We start from the raw sequence: 13,015 nt of genomic DNA, 5'->3' as shown, positions 1-13,015 counted from the left end.
CGATATAACATGACGAGTGCTGTAACAGAAGGGTGTGCCATGTGCTTTGAGAATACAAAAGATAGAGCAATCAACTACTGAGGGAGGGTCAAGGAAGACTTCATTCTAGGAAGACCAGAAAACTGATTGGAGTTAGAAGAGACTGAAGACAGGAATGTAATTAGGAAGCCATTGTCCATTTTCCAGTTTCACAGCACAGAAGAGAAGTACAGGGTCCAAGTGACTGCTGGGCCTCACACAGGTGACTGGGATAGCTACACATGCATATAGTTTCCACCAAAAAAAATTATATGAATTTTAAACAATTTTTCAAGAGTAAGTGCTAACTTTCATGTTACTGATAAAAGTGAAAACTGGTATAATTTTTGGGGGGAGGTGGTGGTATTTAAAAGTATGTATCAAAAGCCTTAAATTTTTATATAAATTTTTATATGATTCAGAAATTCTACTTCTAGCAATTCATGGAATTCAAGTAAGTGATATAGAGAGTTAGTTACAAATATGTCCATCATACTGCTGTTTAAAAGAATGCAAGGGCTTCCCTGGTGGCGCAGTGGTTGAGAGTCCGCCTGCCAATGCAGGGGACACGGGTTTGTGCCCTGGTCCGGGAGGATCCCACATGCCGCGGAGCGGCTGGGCCTGTGAACCATGGCCGCTGAGCCTACGTGTCCGGAGCCTGTGCTCCGCAACGGGAGAGGCTGCAACAGTGAGAGGCCTGTGTACTGCAAAAAAAAAAAAAAAAAAGAATGCAAAACTTGAGGGACTTCCCTCGTGGCTCAGTGGTTAAGAATCTGCCTGCTAATGCAGGGGACATGGGTTCGAGCCCTGGTCTGGGAAGATCCCACATGCCGCAGAGCAACTAAGCCTGGTGCGCCACAACTACTGAGCCTGCGTTCTGGAGCCTGTGAGCCACAACTACTGAAGCCCACGTGCCTAGAGCTGTGCTCCACAACAAGAGAAGCCACTGCAATGAGAAGCCCGCACACCGCAACAAAGAGTAGCCCCCGCTCGCTGCAACTAGAGAAAGCCCATGCGCAGCAACGAAGACCCAACACAGCCAAAAACAAATAAATAAATAAATTTATTTTTAAAAAAAAGAACGCAAAACTTGAAATTATCAGGCCAAATATATTATGGTGTATATCCATACAATGAAATGGTAGTTCACACATTAAAAGGTATGAATTTTAATGATTAAAATGGTCACAATGTTTCAATAGTTTTCCTTTTTTTTTTTACTGTGTTGCAGGGAATGAATGTATTATATTTTGTAAACCAGTATTATATGTATATTACGTATATTTAAGAGTTTCATGAATTGATGCTTACCCATATTATTTGAGATATACTCTGATATTCCTTGTTCAACTCCATTAAAAAAAAAGCTTGCTGTGACCCACTAAGTTGATTTTATGGTTTCACTAATGGGTGACTACTTGCAATTTGAAGAAATCCATTTTTAGGGTGTAAAGTAAAATCCCAATGGCATTTAGTAATCATGACCAAAGAGTCAAAATGCTTGGCACTCAATTTACCCAGTAAATTGTAGCTGTAATGTACACTGAATTTCTCCTGTCTCTTTTAAAAAGGGAACTCTGATCTTTGCAGATTTTTGCTTTTCCAGATACTTGTACAAAGTGAAGAGTCAAATGTTGAATAAATGAGTTTTCCAAGATCTAGAGTTCAAAGCAGATTGCATATTTTGATCATTCTTTCGTTCATTCACTCATTCCACAAACACTCATTGAATGCCCCAGTGAGTCATGCATTGTGCCAGGGCTGTGTTCACAACCATGTAAAGCCCAAATGCTTAGGAGGGGAAAGAGTTATTATATAGTACGTGGTATAAAAGAAGTATGGGAAAAATGTTATGAAATCCCAGTGCCGAGCTGTGGAAGCATCACAGAAGTGACATTTGAGGAGTGCCCTATAGAGCAAATAGGTTTAGCCAAGTAGAGAAGGAACGGTATCCTCACCAGAGGGAACAGCATGGAAAGCAGCATAGAGATGTGAAAGAGCATGAGGCCTTGGGGAATGGGATCACTCTCCTAGTGGGTGGGAAACGGGGTATGAGTACTGAAGTGATGCAAGATGAGGCTGAGAAGTTGCCTGGGGTCAGCGTCCAGCTTGTGAAGAAGATTGGATGCAGCATAGAAGGACTGGAAACTACTCTGGCCTGGGGCACTGCAGGTGCTCTGTAAACAGTATCTTTCTTCCCTTGCCTTCTCCCCCTTCTCACACCAAGGAAGACTGCTCAAGATGGTTTCTCTCTCTTCACATGCTTAGAAACCTCTTGGATATCCCTCAAAAATTCCACCAAGGAAGAACAAGAAGTTTAAGTGATTTAAAACGCATCATTAAGTCATTTGTGATCTTTTTATCCAAAGAATATGGAGAAGAAAGAGAAACTACAGTCCTGAAGACATACAAACCATAAAGCCAAAAGCCAAGATTCAAGTGTTTCAGGAGAGAGGAGGAAAGATGAGTTTTCCATCATAAAACTAGTAATAATCATATCACAGAAAATTTAGAAAATGAGAGAAAAAAATGTTAACTCATAACTTTACTATCCTAATATACCACTGTTGATAATTTGGAAGTTCTTTTAAAACTCTTACTTCTGAGTATCTGGCTGTTTTTCTTAATTGTAGTCATGGTAGATATATCATTCAATATTCTGCTTTTTCCACTGAACTGTATCCTTAGCATTTCCTGTGTTGCCCACATTCTTCATAGCAATCATTTTTAGTGACTGTATGGTACACTCCATTGAATGGCAGTGGAATAGATCACCTTAAACACTCCCCTTAATTTTGGATATTAAGGTTGTTCCCAACTTCAGTTAACATAAACAATGCTATTTGGTTAGGTGGCTTTCTCCATTTAGAAGGATTTGCCAGAAAAAAACCCTTAAAGGTAGAATTATTGAGTCAAAAGGTAATACGTATTTTAATGTCCTATTACATATATCACCACATAAGAAAGCCTGATTTAGAAGAGCATTGATCAGGTTACAGAAAGCACGAAGTAAAAGAAAGGAGAGTGTAAGCAGATGGTAAAGGTCTCCGCATATACGTGCATACACAGAAACCTGTGAGTTTCAGGCCAAAGAATATTAGAAAGGGCCCCGACTGAGCTCTGGGAAATCAGTGATGAGGTGTGGTATGTTCACCTCACTGGAAGCCTGGAAGCGTCTGAGCTCTCTTTTGCCAAGCTTTTAAAAAGCTCTACAAATTTTATCCGTTGGCTAAACAGTGTATACTTAACACTATTGAAGGAACAAGAGATGTTCTTTAAATTTTAAGAGAGAAACAGATGAAGAGTGCTTGGTTAAATGGCTGCGGAGGGAGGGACATTATGTTTCTGTTCAAAGCATCCACATGGGCTTGAGATAAACACCAGCAACGAAAACCCAATGCAGCCAAAAATAAATAAATAATAAATTTATTAAAAAAAAAAAGAAGTCTGTAAACAGGCCTTTATACCAATAAAAGATGGACTATTCTTGCCATATTCCTTTCCCCAAATCCATAGCTAGGGAACAATACAATATTGTCAGTGAAAGCAGTACATTTGGCAAGTTTCATGGAACCCAGCAAAGTACAACAGTATTAACCTTGCCAACTCTCTCTCTTTTTTTTTAATGGTACAAAAAGCTAACTAAGATTACAAAATTTAAGACTAAATTGTCTAGGTAACTAGTAGAAAGCCAGAGCCACCCTGCCTCCAAAGTTACCCCTTAACCCATGTTCATAAATCATGTGAAAATCAGCAGAGCTGCTCTGAAAGCTAATCAATATTAGAACTTCCTTTTTAAAATTAATTTCCAAGTCCTCTTCCTTTTGAAAATTTACTTTATGAAGTCATAACTAATATACAATAGAATGCATATATTTAAAAAGTACAGTTCAATGAGTTTTGACAAATATATACATCTGTGTAACCATCACCACAATCAAGAAATAGAACACTTCCTTCACCTCAGAATGTTCCTTCCTGCCCTTTTCAATCAGTTCCTGCCTTCTCCATCCCAGGCCGAGGCAACCACTGGCCTGCTTTCACCCACTATAGAGTAGTTTTCTCTCTTTTAGATTTTAAATACATGAAATCATATAGTACATTCTCATGTGTCTGGCTTTTTTTGCTCAGTGTAATATACTCAAGATTCATCCATGTTGTTTTGTGTATCACAAGTATGTTACAATGAATAATGACTCATGTAGTAAAAAGTAGGGATAAAATATAGTGTTTCTCCATCTATCAGCTGATGGACATTAGGATTATTACCAGGTATTGTTTACTGTGAATAAAGCTGCTATAAACACTTGTGTACAAACCTGTTTGGATATATATTTTCATTTCTCTTGAATAAATACCCAGGAGTGGGGTTATTGGGTTATATTGCTGGTGTACATTTAACTTCAGAGAAAACTGCCCAACTGTTTTCCAAAGTGGTTGTTCTGTTTTATGCTCCCAATACCAGTGATGAAAGTTTCAGATCAGTTGTTCCACATCCTTCCTAACACTTGTTATTGTCAGTCTTTAAAAAAAATTTTTTTAAGTCAGGTATGACTTACATATAGTAAAATTTACCACTTTTGGTGGCTAGTTTTATGAATTTTGAAAGATGCACATAGCCATGTAACCATCCCCACAATCAAGATACAGAACAGCTCCGTCACCCCAAATGCCCTCACACCCCTTGACAGTCAGCTGCTCCTCCCAGCCCTGCTCCGGACAACCGTTCATCCGAGTTCTCGCTCAACAGTTTTGCCTATTCCAAAACGTCAAATAAATGGATTATTTCACTTAGCATAATGTGAGATTCATCCATTTTGTTGGATAGATCAGTACTTAGTTTCTTTTGATTGCCAAGCAGTATTCCATTTTACAGGCACACCACTGTCCCTCACCAGTTGAAGGACATCTGGAATGTTTCCAGTTTTTGGCAATTATGAACAAAGCTGTTAAAAACATTCACGTCCATGCGTCTGTGTGTACATAAGTTTTCATCTTCTTGCGTGTATACCTAAGACTGAAATTACTTGGTCACAGAGTAAACATTTGTTTAAGATACTCATTTATAAGAAATGCAGTCTTTTTACTTTAGCCATACCAGTGGGTATATAGCAGTACCTTCCTTGTGGTATCAATTTACACCCTCATGGAACATCTTTCCCTGTGCTTACTGGCTATTGTTTTTCTTTTTTCTCTCCAAATCCGTCCTTTAATGTCAGGTAGTGCTTCAACCTAAACACACACAGGATACATACCGTAGAGAAAACGGACCTGAGGGCATCCGAGTCATGGACGGTGTGGTAGGTAAAAACCTTGGCCCAATGCAAAGGAGCAGTCAAGGGCCTGGAAGAAGGATGGTACTCTCTTTCCCCTCTCCATTTCTCTTTCCTACTGGGCTTAAACTAAAGTTTGTGGAAGAGAAAGAGCTTTCAATTAGTGGAACCAATGAGGTCCCAGGGCCTTGGAAGGTAGATTTGGTTGTACAGTATTACAAAATATATTTAAGAAAAAAACAGCCCAGGCCTCCCAGCAGCCCAAGTGTCAGCTGGTCCAGTGGCCCGACCTCTACATGTAGGTGTTGGACCAGGAAGGGGGAGGGAGTGATTGCTGGGCACTGGTGTCAGTTCATGATGGAGCAGCATAAGATCTTCCCTGCTCTGTGAACGTGCACATAAACATAGCCCCCTGCCCTCAGCCCTGCTCTGCTGCAAGGAAGCCACTCAGAGTAAGTGACAGCTGGGCACAAAGTGTTCAGTAAGACCAGTTATGGGGTCTAGTGCAGTGAAGTCAGTCATTCATTTAGGACCTATTTTCACACAGGGGCAAGGAAAAACCAGAAACTTCTATCTCACCCTTTAAACTGGGACATTCCAACCTATACAATTACCTGTAACGTGTCTCAGCTCAAAACAGGCCTTAGCTTCTGCTAAGGTTTGAAGTATGGAAAACATACAGTGCAGCTCTTCTCTTGGTCTAAGCTCTAGCTTTCGGCAAGACTGTTGCAGAAGATTTCTAATTGAGAGGCAGAAGCATCTGCGGTGAGGAAGGCAGCTATTGAAGGAATTCCAGGAGCCTGAGGCTGAGTTTGCAGAGCTGAGTGCTATCAATTTCCTTTTCTACTGGTATCTTCTTCCTTCAGAGCAAACTTCCTCCTTAGGACCTCAGAGGTAAGCATGGCAGGGTCTTCCTCCTTCAATAAACTCCAGTTCAGGTCTTGGCTCTGCTTCACTCGGTGGAAGTCCTTTAGGATATCCATCATATCTGCAAAGCTGCTGGCCTTGGACAGAGAGACGCAGTCATCTTCTTCAGACGGGCTGCAGGTAGCTTTGTGTTCTGGTTTGCAACATTCAGGGCTGGCAGAACAAAGCAGGGGGACTGATGGAAGCTCAGGGACCTGTACCTTGGTCTCCTTGGTGATGTCACTAATGACAAAGGAAGTTGTAGAGTGGAATGAGGATCCAAAACAAGGTAAGGGAGAAGAGACATTTGAACTTCCTGCATCAGCTGACACTATTTTAGCAATCTGGCTGCGCAGGTGGCTCAGCTCATCCTGCAGCTCTTTGGTGCAGCCAAGGGCTGGCAGGGCTGGCTTCTTCAAGGCCAGAAGCCTCTCCTCCGACCCATGCAGTTTGGGCACTGAGGCATTGCGCTGAATGACGATCAGAGGGCTGGGCTTGCAGGTGTGCCTCAGGGGGCGTGTATCGCTCCTGACCAGGACGTAAGTCTCCTCTACATCTGCAGGAATCCAGACGATGTCAGCCAGAGTAGGGACTGGCAGTACATGCCTCAGACACAGGTCAGAGATGTTGGGCAGGGTCTCAAAGGATGCCCGGGGACATGGCTTCAGGGGCAGGTCGGTCCCGATTCTTCTCACTATACTTTGAGCAGCCCCACGCGGCTTGTTTTGCCAGATTGGGATGGTCACATTGGCCTCCATTCCTGACATTTCAACTGGCTCCTGCACTTGAAGCACAAGGCAGCCACAGGGCAGCTCTGGAGGCTTGGAATGGCAGGAGGCGTGAAGCCTTCCTATCAGGCCATTTTAAGAAACACCAGACTTATCTTCCTCAGGGCCCCTCCTGCCACAGCCTTATTGGCCATTTGAATATCTTTTATTGTTGAGTGACTCTTCAAGTCTTTTGCCTACTTTTTAATTGGGCTGCTGTCTTATTATTCAGTTTAAGGGTTCTTTATATATTCTGGGGAAAAAGTCCTTTTGCAGATATAAGTATCAAGAATATTTTCTCTCAGTCTGTGGCTTGCCCCTTCATTTGTAAAATGGTGACTTTTTTTTTTTTTGGCTGCATTGGGTATTCGTTGCTGCGCGCGGACTTTCTCTAGTTGCGGTGAGTGGGGGCTACTCTCTGTTGCGGTGTGTGGGCTTCATTGCAGCGGCTTCTCTTCTGGCAGAGCACAGGCTCTAGGTGCGCGAGCTTCAGTAGTTGTGGCACATGGGCTCAGTAGTTGTGGCACATGGGCTCAGTAGTTGTGGCTTGAGGGCTCTAGAGCTTAGGCTCAGTAGTTGTGGTGCATGCGCTTAGTTGCTCCGTGGCATGTGGGATCTTCCAGGACCAGGGCTCGAACCCACGCCCCCTGCATTGACAGGCAGATTCTTAACCACTGCGCCACCAGGTAAGTCCCTGTGTTTTATGTCTTAACTAAGAAAATTATGCTTACCTTAAGTTCATGAAGATTTTCTCCTATCTTTTCTTCTATTCATTTTATAGTTTTTGCCTCTAAGTTTAGGTCTATAATCCATTTTGGGCTAATATTTGAAAGAGGTAAAAGTCAACACTCATTTTTTTCCATATAGATATCCAGTTCTTCCAGTAGCATTTGTTGAAGAAAACTATCCTTCCTCAATTGAATTACTTTGGCATGTTTGTTGAAGATCAATTAACCATTTATGTGTGGGCCTAATTCTGAACTATTTATTCTGTTCTATTGAACTCTATGTTTACCTACAATGTTGATCTACATTTACTATAACTTTACTGGAAGCCTTAAAAGTAGGTAATACAAGTCCTACAACTTTGTTCTTTTTCAACATTGTTTTGGCTATTCTAGATCTTTCGCATATTCATGTGCATGTTAGAATCAGCTCAAGTTGTTTTTTTTTTTTAAGCCATCTGGAATTTGGGCTGGGATTATATTGAATCTATAGATCAATTTAGGAAAAATTAACATCTTAAAAATATTGAGCCTTCCAATCCAAAAAGTGGAGTATCTCTCCATTTGTTTAGGTCTTTTAAATTATTTTCTGAGAAATGTTTTATAGCTTTCAGTATACAAATCTTGCACATATTTTGTTAAATGTATTCCTAAGTATTCTGTGTTTTGTATGCTATTTAAAATGGTACTTTAAAATATTTCATTTTTCAATTGCTCATTACTAGTATATAGAAGTACATTTGGTTTTTATATGCTAACCTTATCCTGTACCTTTGCTAAATTTGTTTATGAGACCCCCTTTGGATTTTCCATATACATGATCATATTCTCTGAATAAAGACAATTTTTCTTCCTTCTTTCTAACCTTTAGGGCTTTTATTTCTTTTCCTTGTCTTAGTGAGTGGTTAGAACCTCCAGTACAATGCTGAATAGAAATGGGAAGAGCTAACATCCTTTTTTTGTTCTCGTTCTCAAGGGGAAAGCATTCAGTCTTTCACCACAAAGTATGTTGGCTCTAAGTTCTTCCTAGATGCTCTTTATCACTATGAGGATACCTAGGTTTGCTAAGAGCTTTTATCAAGGACAGATGTTGAATTTTTCCTAAAATACTTTTTTGGCTTATGTTTCGATATAGTTTTCCTTTTTTAGTCTGTTGATATGGTAAATTACACTGATTTATTTTCAAATATTTAACCAATCTGTACACATTTGATCATGATGTATTATCCTTTTTATATTGCTGGATTCAATTTGCTAATATTTTGTTAAAGGTTTTTACATCGATATTTATTAGGTATATTGATCAATATTTTTTTTTCTTGTAAATTCTTTGTTTGATTTTCATGTCAGGGTAATGCTGACCTCATAAAATAAGGTGGAAGGTGTTCCTTTCCTCTCTATTTTCTGAAAAAGTTAGTGTAAGATGTATCCTAAAATATATGATAGAACTAATCCGTGAAGCTATCTGGGCCTGGAGTTTTCTTTGTGGGAAAGTTTTAATTAATTACAAATTCAAATTTCTTTAATAGAAACAGTACTATTTTTCAACTTTCTATTCCTTCTTCAGTCACTTTATGTTAACTGTGTATTTCAAGGCATTTGTTCATTTCATCCAATTTGTCAAAATTATAGGCATCAAATTGTTACTAATACTCCCTTAATTCCTTTTTTGTTTCTCTTTTTCAAAAAATATACATTTTGGAATATTCTTAGATTCATAGAAAAGTTGCAAAGATAGTAGAGAGAGTGCCCAGATACTCCTCAACGCAGTTTCAGTTTCCCATACCTTACATTACCATGGTGCATTTGTCAAAACTAAGAAACTGACATTGGTACATTATTATTAACTAAACTCCAAACTTTATTGTGATTTCATCAGTTTTTCCATTAATGCGTCTTTTCTATCCTAGAATTCAACCCAGAATTCCAATTTAAAAAAAAAAATTTTGGGGGGGGGCTGCACTGCGCGGCATGCGGTATCTTAGTTCCCCGACCAGGGATTGAATCCGTGCCCCCTGCAGTGGAAGCACCGAGTCTTAACCACTGGACCGCCAATGAAGTCCCTGACCTTGATAGTTTTGAGAAGTACTGGTCAGGTATTTGATAGAACGTCCCTCAATTTGAGTTTATCTGAAGGTTTTGTCATGATTTTACTGGGTTTCTGGAAAGAATAACACAAAAGTGACATATCCTCCTCATCACGTCATATCAAGTTTACAGTGATATTCACATTACATCACTTGGTTAAGGTAGTTTCTGCCATTTCTCCACTAAAGTTACTCTTTTTCCCTTTATATACACTAGTTTTGGAAGTGAGTCACTAAGTCCAGCCCACACTCAAGTGGGGTGTGTGTGTGTGTGTGTGTGTGTGGGGGGGGGGTGCGGACACAGAGATTAAGCTCCTCCTAGACAGGACAATATCTACAGATATTAATTTGAAATTCTTTTGTAAGGAAGATTTGTCTCTTCTCCCCTACCAATTCTCTTCATTAGTGTTTGTATGGTATATCTTCTCTACCCTTTTACTTTTCATCTGACTCTTTAAAGTGGAATTCTTGTAGACAGCATATAATTGGGTCTTACTTTTAAAATATAATTTAATAATCTCCAATAAGTGGAGTATTTAGACCACGTACATTTAATGTACTAATCACTATAGTTGGGTAGATCTATCATCATGCTAACTTTTCTATTTGTTCCATCTGTGTTTGGTTCCTTTATCCTTCCCGCCTCCAAAATCTTTTGGATCTTCAATATTGGTTTATTAGCTATATACCACTTTCTTTTTCCTTAGCGGTCTTCTAAGGTTTACAATATACATTTTTTTAAATTTTATTTATTTATTTTTGGCTGCGTTGGGTCTTCATTGCTGTGCACGGGCTTTCTCTAGTTGTGTCGAGCGGGGGCTGTTCTTCGTTGCAGTGTGCAGGCTTCTCATTGTGGTGGCTTCTCTTGTTGCGCAGCACAGGCTCTAGGTGCGCAGGCTCAGTAGTTGTGGCTCATGGGCTCTAGAGCACAGGCTCAGTAGTTGTGGCACACGGGCTTAGTTGCTCTGTGGCATGTGGTATCTTCCCAGACCAGGGCTCGAACCTGTGTCCCCTGCATTGGCAGGCGGATTCTTAACCACTGTGACACGAGGGAAATCCTACAATATACATTTTTAACTTAATAGTCTACTTTCAAATAATATTATAACAGTTTACATATAATTTAAGAACCTTAAAACAGTATACTTCCATTCTCCCCGTCCTTTGTCCTACTGTTGTCATACATTTTACTTCTACGTACAGCACATAATACACTGATATTATTTACTTTAAATACTCATTTATCTTTTATTTTTTTGCGGTACGCGGGCCTCTCACTGTTGTGGCCTCTTCCGTCGCGGAGCACAGGCTCCGGGCACGCAGGCTCAGCGGCCATGGCTCACGGGCCCAGCCGCTCCATGGCATGTGGGATCTTCCCTGACCGGGGCACGAACCCCTGTCCCCTGCATCGGCAGGCGGACTCTCAACCACCGCGCCACGAGGGAAGCCCTTGCCTTTATTTTTGAAGGATATTTTCACTGGATATAGATTTCGAGGTTGAAGAAAATTTTCCTTCATTACTTTAAAAATGTCATTCCATTATCTTCTGGTTCATGTTGTTTCTTACAAGAAGTCTTCCGTAATCACTTTTTTCTTTTACATAATGTGTCTTTCTTCTTTAGCTAATTTTAAACTTTTCTTCGTATTACTTGTTTTGAGTAATTATCATGATGCACCTTTGTGTGGTTTTGTTTGCGGCTATTATGCTCGAGGTTCATTCAGCTTCCTGGAACTGAGTTGATTGTTTTCATCAAAACTGAAGAAAAATTGTCTATAATCTCATTAAACATTTTTTCTGTCTCTCTCCACCCTCCTCTCCTTCTAGGATTCTACTTACATGTATGTTAGTCCTCTTGATATTGTGCTATGGGTCCTCGAGGTTCTGTCAACCTTTTTCAGTCTTTTTCCTTTCTATGCTTCATAATGGATAGTTTTTATTGCTATGTCTTCGAGTTCATTGATCATTTGTGCTGTAGTGTCTAATATCCTTTTAATCCTATCAGTGAAATTTTCATTCCAGGTATTATATCTTTCACCTCTAGATATTCCCTTTCATTCATTCTTTTTATAGCTTCCATTTCTCTCCTCATTTAGTTCAAGTCTTCCTTTAAATTCATGAGCATACTTATAACTTTTATAATGTCTATCTTAAGGTTCTCATCTGCTAATTCCATCATATCATCATTTTTTAGTTTGTTTCTGTTAACGAATTTTTCTCTTGGTTACGGGTTACATTTTTCCTGATTCTCAACATGTCTAGTATTTTTTTTAACATCTTTATTAGAGTATAATTGCTTTACAATGGTGTGTTAGTTTCTAGTTTATAACAAAGTGAGTCAGTTATACATATGTCTCCATATCTCTTCCCTATTGCATCTCCCTCCCTCCCACCCTCCCTATCCCACCCCTCTAGGTGGTCACAAAGCACTGAACTGATCTCCCGCTGCTATGCAGCTGCTTCCCACTAGCTAGCTACTTTATGTTTGGTAGTGTATATATGTCCATGCCACTCTCTCACTTTGTCACAGCTTACCCTTCCCCTTCCCCTTCCCCGTATCTTCCGGTCCATTCTCTAGTAGGTCTGCATCTTTATTCCCGTCTTGCCCCTAGGTTTTTCTGACCTTTTTTTTTTAGATTCCATATATATGTGTTAGCATACGGTATTTGTTTTTCTCTTTCTGACTTACTTCACTCTGTATGACAGTCTCTAGGTCCATCCACCTCACTACAAATAACTCAGTTTCATTCTTTTTTACGGCTGAGTAATATTCTGTTGTATATATGTGCCACATCTTCTTTATCCATTCATCTGTTGATGGACACTTAGGTTGCTTCCATGTCCTGGCTATTGTAAATAGAGCTGCAATGAACATTTTGGTACATGACTCTTTTTGAATTATGGTTTTCTCAGGGTATACGCCCAGTAGTGGAGTTGCTGGGTCGTATGGTAGTTCTATTTTTAATTTTTTAAGGAACCTCCATACTGTTCTCCATAGTGGCTATATCAATTTACATTCCCACCTGTCTAGTATTTTTTTTGATAGGATGCTAGATATTGTGAACGTTACATTGTTGGGTATCAGATTTTGTTGTCTTTTTTAAAAGAGGGTTGAAGTTTATTTTGACAGGTTAATTTTCCTGTATATCAGATTGATCCTGATAAGGCTTAAAAAGAAATGGTTTTGTTTAAAAGTTTTTACTGAAGTTTAACATACATACATAAAAGTACACATATCATT

The 13,015-nt window shown here is 39.7% G+C and overlaps 2 protein-coding genes across 3 annotated transcripts in view; both read right to left on the bottom strand.

Annotated features, from left to right (window-relative positions):
- DENND1A (DENN domain containing 1A) overlaps positions 1–13,015 on the bottom strand; it is a 293,403-nt gene that overhangs the window by 164,661 nt on the left and 115,727 nt on the right. The gene's annotated exons all lie outside the window — the stretch shown is intronic.
- LOC309824512 (mitochondrial fission regulator 1-like) lies at positions 6,122–6,964 on the bottom strand (the record flags this gene model as incomplete). Of its 2 annotated transcripts, XM_082657451.1 has the most annotated exons (2): positions 6,237–6,440; positions 6,511–6,964. In XM_082657451.1, 2 exons carry the CDS (start codon positions 6,962–6,964, stop codon positions 6,274–6,276), a joined length of 621 nt encoding a protein of 206 aa, XP_082513577.1. The 2 variants fall into 2 exon arrangements, with proteins under 2 accessions (XP_082513576.1, XP_082513577.1); XM_082657450.1 differs by having other exon boundaries at positions 6,122–6,964.

The sequence above is a fragment of the Grampus griseus genome (genome assembly GCF_964374135.1).
Source record: "Grampus griseus genome assembly, chromosome: 6".
Classification (NCBI taxonomy): domain Eukaryota; kingdom Metazoa; phylum Chordata; class Mammalia; order Artiodactyla; family Delphinidae; genus Grampus; species Grampus griseus.
This window is presented reverse-complemented; position numbering and strand designations above follow the sequence as displayed.